Source organism: Etheostoma cragini, chromosome 6 (assembly GCF_013103735.1).
Source record: "Etheostoma cragini isolate CJK2018 chromosome 6, CSU_Ecrag_1.0, whole genome shotgun sequence".
NCBI lineage: Eukaryota > Metazoa > Chordata > Actinopteri > Perciformes > Percidae > Etheostoma > Etheostoma cragini.
Genome location: NC_048412.1, coordinates 14,572,955 through 14,584,700, shown reverse-complemented (window position 1 = coordinate 14,584,700; position 11,746 = coordinate 14,572,955). Strand labels below are relative to the sequence as shown.

The 11,746-nt window shown below is 42.0% G+C and overlaps 1 protein-coding gene across 2 annotated transcripts in view; it reads right to left on the bottom strand.

Annotated features, from left to right (window-relative positions):
• Positions 1 to 11,746, bottom strand: part of nphs1 (NPHS1 adhesion molecule, nephrin) — a 53,359-nt gene that overhangs the window by 8,267 nt on the left and 33,346 nt on the right. For both annotated transcript variants that reach the window (XM_034874836.1, XM_034874837.1), the window contains 11 exons: positions 9,867 to 9,988; positions 9,464 to 9,635; positions 8,084 to 8,241; positions 5,480 to 5,621; positions 4,912 to 5,036; positions 4,658 to 4,826; positions 4,368 to 4,497; positions 4,012 to 4,184; positions 3,160 to 3,300; positions 2,433 to 2,573; positions 515 to 636 (listed from right to left, as the gene is read on the bottom strand). In XM_034874836.1, coding sequence (XP_034730727.1) covers positions 515 to 636; positions 2,433 to 2,573; positions 3,160 to 3,300; positions 4,012 to 4,184; positions 4,368 to 4,497; positions 4,658 to 4,826; positions 4,912 to 5,036; positions 5,480 to 5,621; positions 8,084 to 8,241; positions 9,464 to 9,635; positions 9,867 to 9,988 — 1,595 coding nt within the window. The remainder of the gene's footprint in view (positions 1 to 514; positions 637 to 2,432; positions 2,574 to 3,159; positions 3,301 to 4,011; positions 4,185 to 4,367; positions 4,498 to 4,657; positions 4,827 to 4,911; positions 5,037 to 5,479; positions 5,622 to 8,083; positions 8,242 to 9,463; positions 9,636 to 9,866; positions 9,989 to 11,746) is intronic.

Below are 11,746 nucleotides of genomic sequence, written 5' to 3'. Positions count from 1 at the left end.
GCTGGAGTAGGAGAGTGGGGGGCTGTGAGCAGGTAAGGCAGGTAGACAGTGAGGGAGAGTCGAGCAGGTAACCATCAGGGCTTGAGGGGGGGATGGAAAGGGCGTTGGGGAAACGAGCTCTGAGGACAGAGAAAGATAATGCCAAGGGTTGGAGAGCTGGCGGGAAAGAGAAAAGGAGGGGCTGTGCAGGTTGAATGCGGAACAGGCAGTACTGCCAGGGGGTGGGTTAGACCGGAGAAGGCATCAGTAGATACAGAGACCACGCCACATTGACAAATGTGCCCTTTAGTCACGCAGCAGTAATGAAAGCTATTTTTCACGATTTGGGCAGTGTGAGGAGCAGGAAGAGGTGGGATGGAAGGATAGTTAGAGCCAGTGAAATATGGTGCATCTATGCATTTAAAAAGGCCTGTGATAAACGGTAAGAATGGATAACAGAAAGTAAGCCAGATAAAGGAAATATAATTCAGGGGATGTTTCTGTGTACGTGTGTGTTGTGTATCCAGGCTCTCACCAGCCATTTCCAAAAGAACATGTCAGATATAATGGGGTTGGCATCTGCCACACATATCAGATCTGCCGTTTCCCCCAGGTTCACTAACACAGGGTCTTTTTCTGCCTTGACACTGGGAGCATCTGAAAGTAAGACAAAGGGACAAGGCTAAGGCAGGACCAAAGGTTAACATGCCAACTTGGGAGAAATCATTTGCCAACCTATTAAACAGGAATGCCGCATTGCTATAATTACTCTTACACTTGTTCGCCTTTGAACTTGCTCATAACCCTGTCTTAATTGGCCTCCATGTTTCAGATACAATGCATTTAACCTCTCTATATGTTGGAGGATTACAGATGCTTCTGCAACTAAACTGACAATCTGTCATTTGACCCGGAAAGCCCTCCATTGACAGCCCATTCCCACATTAGCACAGGCATTATGCAACATGACCTCATACAAATTGCAACAGAAACCCTTTTATTTATGTAAATTAGCACATATTTTATTAGCTAGTGCTTCATTTGCATAATTTAACATAAATGTTGAGACAACTTGCAATAATTTTTTTTATAATAAATTGAGGAAGTTTCATGGTTATATGCGTTTTTATTTTTAAAATAATTTCCCTATTTCCCTGTATTGTCCCCCAATAACATGGGTTAGAATGGGAAATTGGCACCACCAATTTCAGTATTTTTCTATACTTTCCACTACTAGGATCTCTTAGGACTTTTTATATGTTATGGAGTCTTTAACGAGTAATAAACTTTTGTCCGATTTTCTGTTGCAATTTGTGGGGTATTCACCCTTTTTTTCTCACAACATACTTAAAATGGTACCAAATGGACTGTAACAGACTGACCAGTTACCCTCTCTTCATTAAGTCCTCTATCTCTCTATCCTGACTGCAGTGCTCTTCTTCTTGTCTTTATTTGCCCAAACCTCAAAAGCTTTTTATACTTCCCATGGGTGCCGTGTATTCGCAACAATTTAGCCATTAGTGCCTACTTGTCTAAACCTATGTTCACACTTAAAGAACAGTGGAGGGAAACACTAGAGAGACGCAGACCTCTGGGTTGGTGGGATCCACCCATGTTGGCCTGCTAACCAAGACCGACGTTGTTAAGTGGGCTACACCACGACCCATAAAAGCTACTAGAATCCTCCATACATAATGAATATCTACAACTGTCAAGCCCAGTCAGATCAGGACAGCAGAATCCATTAGGCGTGCACCATGGGTTTTACTGAAACAGGCAGACCTACATTTTCAACACTTCCATTATTAAATCATCAGTATCAGGGCAGAGGGCCTGGAGCTCGAAGCTGGGCCTGGGGCAGCAGTGGAGATGCACGGCCTAATGAATGTGGCATGTGTTGCTGGGTAGGGGCTGAAAGTCAATTGTTAATGTCTGGGTGCGTCAGTATGTGTGGATCCACGGATGTATCTGATACTGATCAAATTTAGACCAGTTCAAAAACATCTAAAGATCCTACAGATTCAAATCCAATACACACACACACACACACACACACACACACACACACACACACACACACACTGGACAAATATATGCAAAAGCAATTCTGCTCATACTGTATCTAAAGGCTATTCAACAAAGATAAATTATGCGGCAGACTTGTGACCCACAGGTAAACCTGCAAATCTTTTAGAATCTGAAAAAATATATGATTAAGAATGAATTGCAGGAATTGAAATAACTGGGGAACTTGTATTAATCCCTTACCAATCTAACTTGCTTTCAAAGGTAGCTCTTTTGTTTGGGTATTCAGATTCTTACTTTTAGTAAAAACTTAAAATGTTTACATTTATTTTGTTTTAATGATTACATATTGTAGAACACCACCTTCAACATAAATTTAAAAAAAACTAAACATGTGTGTGGCAGCCATGATGCATGTAGGTCCTTACACTGAACGTCCAGCATGATGGAGGTTTGGTTGACACCCTCATCATTTGAACACTTGACTGTGTAAACTCCGGCATTATTCCTCGTCACATTCCTGATTTCCAGTGCGTTGTCATCTGACCAGTTGTAGCGCAGATACCCCACTTTCCAAAATCATGGACACACACACACACACACACACACACACACACACACACACACACACACACAAAACAATGGTAAATTAAGTATTCATTACATGCTCATCAACCATGTGTCTTCTGGCCACTGGTCTCTAAGTGACATCTAATCCTGCATTATTGATTGGCCTGGCTGGATTCCCACATCAAGCCAACAATAGGCTGTGTGAGAGTAACCTCCTGTACCACAGCAGTCAAAATGTAATAGGTGTGTTTCCACATTCAGGATACAGTCATTTTCATGGTGGGGGCTGCGTATGATGGAGCTAACAAAGTTAACAGAGAAAGAGAGTGGGTGCAGCAGGGCCCTGATGACACAGGCCTGGAGGAGAAGCCAGCTTTAGAACCGTTGTGTTGTATTCAGGGAGACAGCAAACCTCATTTAGACTGCATACATTAGAGCCATAATGAGAATCACATTTGGCAGAGTCCCATGCTGGCTAACCTGCCATGTTTTATTCAGACCCTGAATGGCAGAGCTGAGTGCTTACTTGCTGGCTCAGCTCAACTAGGACCTGGTTTATAGAGCCATCACACAGCCCTGGATCACCTTTGACCAGCTTCTCCCTGCGGTGCAGCCAAATGCAGGAGACCTCCTCTGGGTTAGCTGAGACCAGCAGTGGGATGGTTGCCATGTCGTTCTCCACCGCCTGAACCTTTGTTGGCTGCTCTGGGCTAAACTCTGGTGGGTCTGACACAGAAACCACACAGAAATTCAGCTACAGTAAGTTGGATTTACAGCAAAAATACACAAGCAGAGGCCTGTAGACATATTCTGGCACACAGAATGACAAGAACCAGCAAGAGAGAACACAAAGTCACACAAAACATGTTATGCATGAAAGCAGAAAGAGACACTAATGAGAGTCAAACCAGTAGAAAGTCGACATCCCACCAATTGTTCCAGATCTAACCAACTTCACATGCTTAGACTACGGGGGAGTAAGGCAAAGCGGGAGGGAGAGGGACATGCATTGAAACAACGAGTGACAGTACTGTTGTCCAACTGCAGCTCTGCACAAACACATAGTGACATTCCTTCATGCTCTTCCACAGTATCAAGCTTTGAAGCAGCGGCTGGCTGCTGCCCGTGAAATGGCATCAAAGACAAACACGGCCATGCAGCAAAGCAAATGCACAATTAGGACACACTGCCGCCGAAGCTCAACAGACCCACAAATCGCAACAACAATTTTCAGTAAACAAAAAGCACACACATACTATACACTTACATTTCTGTGCAAAAGTACAGCAGAAAAAGCAGCTTACACCATCATAGATCATCAATATGCATTGTTTAGGATTGATGCAAACCATATCTCTTGGCCAATCCCCAAGCAGAAAGAGGGCAACAAACAAATCAAGAAAAAATAAATACATAAATGATTCACCCTCGACTTACAAAGCACATTGAGTTTAAAGAATGTGTTAGCTCCCTCCGCTAGCAAAGGACTGTAGGCCTGGCAAATGACCCTCTGGTTGTGATGCTGTGAACTCAGATTCAGGGATAGAGAACTGTGCACTGACACACCACCAAACTGAGCTGTCTTGGGTGGCTGCTCCACTCCCTGGAAACTAAGACACAAATTGTATCCAGCAAATCGAATCAACAGGGGTAAGTTCACCATGAATATTGCCACATGTAACAGGATAAAAACAACAATTATTAGCCAAATTATTTCACAAAAAATTGTTCTATAATCTATCAATGTACGTCATTGTGTGCTATATGCCTTCCCACCCACCGCCTTGCCAAACCTGAGTGCACCCACGCTCCAGGAGATGCTGGCCTTAGGGTTACTGCTTCCAGACTGGCACTCCAGAGTAAGCATCTGACCCCGACGTAGCTCCTCCTGTTTGGTTGAGATCTTCATACTTATTGCTGTAACTGGAGAGCCATGGACACACAATCTTAACTTGCTGACACTATCAACATGAAAAGTACAAAAGGATGGGGCTGAAAGTCTGTGTGAATCGGTTAATACCAAATCATTGTATGTGATATAGTGCTTTTCGCTCAGCTGTGTTAGAGCTCCAGTCTAACTCACAGTTAACCATGAGCTTAGTGTGGGCAGAGATTGTCTTCTTTGCTTTATTTGTGGCATCACAGCGGTAGGTGGCCATGTTGTCACTGGCCTTCAGGACCAGGACCAGTTCTCGAGCCAGACCACGATCAAAGGATGTCTGTTTCAGTGCATCGGACAGAACCTTTCCATTCTAAAATAGGAAGGAAGGATATTACACTGAGGGATGTGTATGTGCTCAAGACATACAGACAAAAATGTTTACGGTACACACTAACCTTAAACCAAGTCAGAGTCCCAGGGGGATTCCCTCCAGTGGAGAAGCAGATGAGACGGACTGTGGTCCCTGATCGGAGGGGGACATCTTGAGGGGGAGTATCGAGCCACACCTTTAGAGGTGGGTCTGTGGTTAAAAAAAAAAAAAAAATATATATATATAAAACAAGAGTTTGAAATTTTGTAGAAGCCAGTTGTTAATACTGGATTAGTTTGTATTTTTGTATTTTATTAACTATCACTGGAAGTCAATATACAATATACAATATTTTCAATTTGAAAAACCTGTACAGAAAACATTTCTTCCAGCTCAAATATCACAAAGCAGGCCTGGAAAAAAGTTTCACATTCTGTATTAAGAATTCTGTATTTGTCAAGAGCTATATTTAATTTTTTTTTCTTTATACATTTCTTGACACTCAGAGTTGTAATAACATTTGACTCGTCCTCAACCACAATGGATGTGTTTTTGATAAGAAGTACTACCGAATCAAAATTTTATTTTCCTTGGGGATTTATGCTATTTATGTTTACTTAAGTTGAACAATTTAAAGACTTAAGCTTACTTACAATAGACATTGAGTATGGAGGTCTGTGACTTGGAGAAGTGTGTGCCCTTGTTGAAAGCCTCACAAGTGAGTTTCAGCCCATCGTCCTCCCTGGAGACCGTGTGGGTCATGTTGGATATGGTTATCATCCCACCATTGTCTCCCTGCAGACGCAAGGCACACATGACAGTTCAGTTGGGGGACAGACAGCCTTGGTCTTTGGCATTCCAAGTCTTAGGTGAGAGAAAGGGAAAAAAATCTGAAGGAAAAACAACCTGCACTGGTTTGTCTTGGTGAAAACAGATGGCAAATTAGCTGCTGTAATGACTTATGTGGTGCAAGGTCTGTGATAAATAAGAATATTCATCTGACTCTCCTGCTTTGCACACTGTTATCAATTGAGCAAAGCATCATTTTGCACCTGCCTGATAGTGGTCATGCCTGTGCAGCACATCTGGTTATTAGAACCATTATTGTGGTGATTACTGTAAAAGCCACAGTCAGAAAGACTAACAAAGAACCTGGACAGGAGCGTCAGTCTTCATTAACCTCACACTGTTTCAGATGCATTAAGGCTCACACACAGCGAGCTGAGTGCCTTGTGTAAGATCAAATGAAAATGCTGCTGCCAGATGAATAAAGAGCTTGTTTAATAATACTCATCTTCTGTGTCAGCTTTTATTCACTTTGATCTTATTAAAATACACAAAAGAGGAGAACAGCGGCAGAATACTCTTTTTGGAATCGGCAGCTGATTCATCTGCAAAGCTGCAGCAGGTCTATTGAGACACGCTGCTCATGGTCATCCCTTTTCCTTTCATCTGTGAAGGTTCACGAGGTCACATTTCATTTTGAAGATTCTTTTTATTAAATGGGAGGCCTTTTAAAAGTTTTTTGTTGGTACCCTAAAGGCAAGCTTGACTGAAGGACAATGCTTCTGCACTTTATTTTTTGTGCCTTTTGCCTTGTGTTCACAAAAAAAGAAACAAAAACATACACTTTTTTAACATTCTCTTTAAACTGGCCAGCATGATCACCAATTATAAGTCTGAATATGTACACGGTCTAGTGCCATTCAGTTATCAGAATCTGGTTTATTGCCAAGCAGGTTCTCAAATACAAAGACTGTGCTTTGGAATTATGGTGCATAGACAAGCAACACACATTACATTTAATTTAGCTGACGATTTTATCCCAAGTGACTTACAATTGCTATACAGTATGTGTGTCAGAGGGTTGCAACTAGGGGTTAAGTGTCTTGCTCAGGGACACATTAATATATCACAGTGGGAATCAAACCCAATTCTCCTACACCAAAGGCACATGTCATGTGAACTGCGCCATCACCACACATAAAAAAAAAAAAAAAGAAATCCTATTTAAAATGTCAAAATATGTACAATGTAATAATGTATCGAATGTTCGGAAGGAATGTGCAAGAATATATTCCAGGGCAGAGGTCTATGTCCCTTGGAATACTTTGAAGTAGTCTGTTTTTTACACTTCTATAGTCTCAGTTATGTTATTTGGAAGAAAAACACAAATAATCAACAAAGATATATATAATACATTAAAAAGGAACACAGACATTATATTATACTATCTATACACACAGGTTTGCGGATTCTAAGATAAAATCTTATTCATTGAAATATGAAGTTTTTTATCACAAAAGATTTCAAATTCTTACGTTACAATAAATTAAATTAATCTGAAAACCTTTCAAGGACCCACTGGCAAAAAGCCATGGAACCCACTTTGAGAATTACTGTTTAGGAGATGTGTAAGGTGAATAATATTAAAAATAAAAAGAACAATGGACTAAGAGCAATGTACAGAGACAATAGTCCAAAAAGATGCATCAGAACTTCGTCAAACTCAATTGCATTAACTTTTAAATCCTCATCATTGGTCCAAGCTCCCTCACTCGCTTCACCCCAACCATCTCACTCAACATACGGCTCTATCGTCATCTCCTCCAACCTCAGAATTAACCTCGACCCCACCCCTCCTGTTCCTACCCCACCTTAACCAGGTTACAAAATCTGCCTTCTGCCTTTTTATTAAAGTGGAAACCTCAATAACATTGCCCACTTCCAGCCCTCCATGTCCTCAGCCGCTGATGAAACATTCCTCCAGTCCCTCGTAACCAACAAGATCCTCAATAAACTCCAATATATCCAAAACTCTGCAGTCCACATGCTCACTGTCACACACTGCAATGACCAAATCACCGCTGTCCTTCAAGACCTTCAGTGGCTCTCAGTTAAACGGCCTCCCCAAACACTTCCTAGAGGCCAGCATCCTGCCTATCTTTAAAATAGCCCTGAAAATTCACCTATTTTAACTGGATTGGCACAGCCCCGCCAGCTAGCCGAGGCTCCTTATCACAGTTTTTTGTTTTCTTTATGATCTTTTATTCTGCCACTTTGAGTACCTAGAAAATAACTTTATAAACTTGATGATTGATTATTATTATTGACAAATGGGAAGAAGTTAATGTAATGAGTAGTGATTAGGGAGGAAGGGGGGGGGCGGGGGGATGTGATTGTTTTGCATTGTTTTTGTTACATGCTTAGACCGATATATTTAAACCTTGTGCTAATTGTGTGCTGTGCAGTCCCACCTCTTTGATAGCTACATCACTGCTGTTGAGCTCCTTGTAGCCCAGCCACCAGCGGATCTGAACAGGTGGATTACTGGAGGTGGTGTAGCAGTTCAGAACCAAGTCCTGCCCCTCGATGGTTGTAAACTCACCCAACAGTGTCACCTCTTCAGGCTCAACTGTTGTACACACACACACACACACACACACACACATAGTTGGACAAACATACAAGACAAGTCAGAAAAAACATCCATTTTATTCGATTTGGCCTATGAATAGTACATTCAACAGCTACCTATTCTGATCACAGTAGCAGCGCAACTATTTTTGGATGTGAAACACAGCTGTATCAAGGTTGAGAAGGGAAATCACTTTGAGTGGCAACTTGTTTTCTCAGGAGGTTTTCAATGTGGTTTTTTAAAGTCTGCTTCTTTTTAACCAGAGGGGGAGACGGGGAACAATCGCTGCAGGCAAAGTGATCCAGCAGCATAAAGCCTTCGGGGGAATACAATGACTGGGGACTGAGCTGGCAGACATGGGGAACGAGGGGTCATGTATGTAAATCTTTATACGTAGTAGTGTCTTTCCCACATAGAACACAGAATGGGATGCATTTGTGCATAACACACATTTGTGCATACCACACACAAAGACTATTAAGCAGGTGCCATGAGGTAAAAGAGGCATATTCATATTACACCAGTGGGACGTATTCTGTGCCCTGCAGCTTCTGCCAGTGCCTAGAGCGCAGTCAGCAGCTCATTTTCTACATCCCTGAATGGATGACTGTGAGGCATGGCACCAGGGTCTGTTGGTGGCTTTGAGAGAAAAGGAGTGGCACTGGAATAACTTCATCCACCTTTATATAGCATGAGGTTTCTGCACGGACCCATCTTAATTCAAAGCAGAAACAGGTGCACCAATCACCCGGCGTTTAAAGCTCTGACTTACATTGTCTGGCTCTGTAGTGGAAATCAGGCTAGGCTGCTGAATATTAATTCTGTATTAGTTTTATTGTTGCTGAAACAAACATTTTTCTATTCAGTGAGAAAACTATAATCTATTAACCATTGGCGTTGCCATCGCACAAAGTGTAGGCTTTACTGCCTCAGGATTGTGCATTGAAGCAATTCAGCTTAATTAGTGTAGCAGCTATGAAAGAGCATGCAGTGATACTAATCTGGAGGCAGTCAGGAATATGGGCTGCAGCCATAATAACCATTAGTTTCATTAATGATATTAGCATTAGAATTTATGCTGGGACAGCAAAATAATTGGTTTTGGAGGTAAAACTATTATATTCTTCCGCCTCATGCCCATATCCTAAATAATCCATTACTTAGTGTAGGTGTGTGTGTTCCAGAGCTGTGCACTGTATTCAGCATAATCTTCACTCACAGAGCACAGTGATTTTGCGGCTGACAGACAGAGGTGACAGGGACACCAGATTGACGCTCTCACAGCACAGCACTGCCTGATTATCTGCGGGGGTAATCTTCAGGTAGAGGATACTGATGGACTTCTGTGCAACAACGTCCTTTTTCCAAGTTGTGGACAGAACTTCTTTATTCTGACACACAGATGAACACATAAAACTCAAAAAAGTTAACATCAAGAGAATATGTGTGAATAATTGCAAGGCTCCATATTGTGTATACATAGAACAGCAGTAGCCAGCAGAATAACAGAAGCCACTAACTTTGGGATACTTAGACTGAGAGTTGTCGAACTAAAATAGATAATTTTGCCAGAATGACAGTATGTTACAAAGCCTCCTTAACAGATGGTGCCAAAGATTTACCTTGGTCCAGTGGAGAGTGGCTAGGGGGTTTCCACCATAAGACACACACTCCAACACGAGCATTCTCCCCGCTTTGACTTCCTCTCTCTCCAGACCTACAATAACTGGAGGCTGAGGAGGGACTGCGCGGAAACAAGAGACAAAAATAAAAATGGATTTGACAAATGCAAACGGCATAGAAGGCAATAGAAATTGAAGGAGAAAAAGGAAAGAGAAGGGATGTAGTAACTTGGGAAACAGGTATGGAGTGAATAGGATAACATGAAAAAGAAACTGCAATGCGATGAAAACACTCTTGGCAATTGAGTATGGAGCATTCATCTTTGTTGAGACAAGGCCAATAAATTGGGCACATTTAACATGACTGCGGGATAAGAGTTCCAGATCTGATGAAAGCATTATGTATTAAGGGAGCAGTGAGCTGGATCCAGTCCATAAAGCAAAATAACCGATGTTCAAACAGTAATAAGGCAACGTGAAATATGAATAAATTACAGCCTCCCTGAATAAAATATACAAAGTAAATAGAGAAGGACGGGCCTTTGTTATTGCTGCAATCAGTTTCAGAGGGCAGTCTGCAGACCCCGGGCCAGTGTGACAAATTGCTACCTTGCTAATAATCTGGCTGGCTGAAAATGGCCACCGTGCTGGCTTTGATGGGCTGGCATGCTGAGTAAGACTGCAGTGGTGGTCCCAAGTTCTGCAACATTAGCACTTAACACAAAGCCCATGTTGTTTAATACAGAGCAGAAAGACAGAGAGGAAGGGAGGAGTGCTCACACTTATTGGGGTTTGTTAAAACAGCTGCAGCGGCTTCTAATGTGGAGGAGTATAGATAGAGACAACATTAAGGTGTCTAGTCAGTCTGTGGATAATACGGCAGTTGAGCTGGAGGGAGCGCTTGCTGCTGAAGGTGTCAGCAGCTTTGCTCCACTTTAATCAACAACATGATTTAGGCCTGGGAGAAGCAGGTGGTTAGACTCTCAGGCCTTAACAATCAATTACTTCAACTGACCAACAGAGTAGAAAACACTAAACCAACTGTAGTAAACAGTAACTGCGGTGGCACACTGTTTAAGGATTCAGCAAACATTAGCTCTCCCTGTTGCCCTGCCAAATAAGAGAAAAAAGAAATGAGAGCCATAGACAGCATGTGTGTCAACTCACTTTTGTGTGCTGCAGTAACAATTTTATTATACAATATCATGCAGGTTTTGATAAAAACCTGAAGGAAAACGTAACAGAAACTGCCTCCCAAACTGCATCAGTATAATTTTGATTTGAACTGATGAGCACAAACGTAGCTGGGATAGTTATGTAGGATTCATTATTGTTAGCTGTGGTGGCCTTAGCTTTACCATATTAGCTAATCTAATGTTAAACAATTCAGTACTTGAAGCCTTGCTGATATAATCTATCTCAGTTGGTCTAATTAAGGGTTGGAGTGTTTTGGTTCACATTGGGGAAATAAGACTAAGGGTGTAGATAATTTTAAGATAAATGAATAAAACAGTACATCTAAACTAAACTAATTCAAATTTAATTGCAAGGCTGGTGTGTGATTTTACACTGCTGTGGACACTTTACTGTGGTTTTGCAGTAAGAGAACAGCCTAGAACTCCTGCTTTTGGTCATATCAATCTCAGCCCACCAGGGGCAGCCTTGTGAGCTGAAGGCAGTCACACCAATGTTATCTTGAAGTATGTGTGAGTTTGCCTTCAGGTCGAATGTTTCTCCAGAACCACTAACACAGACTGAGTGCACAAGGCCGGATACCGTTGGGCCTCCCTGAGGTTGGGTTCCTGTGTGGTTGAGTGTGTTTGTACACAAGGATGTTTTTCTTTTTTTTTTTTGGGGGGGGGGGGGGGGGGGGGGGGGGG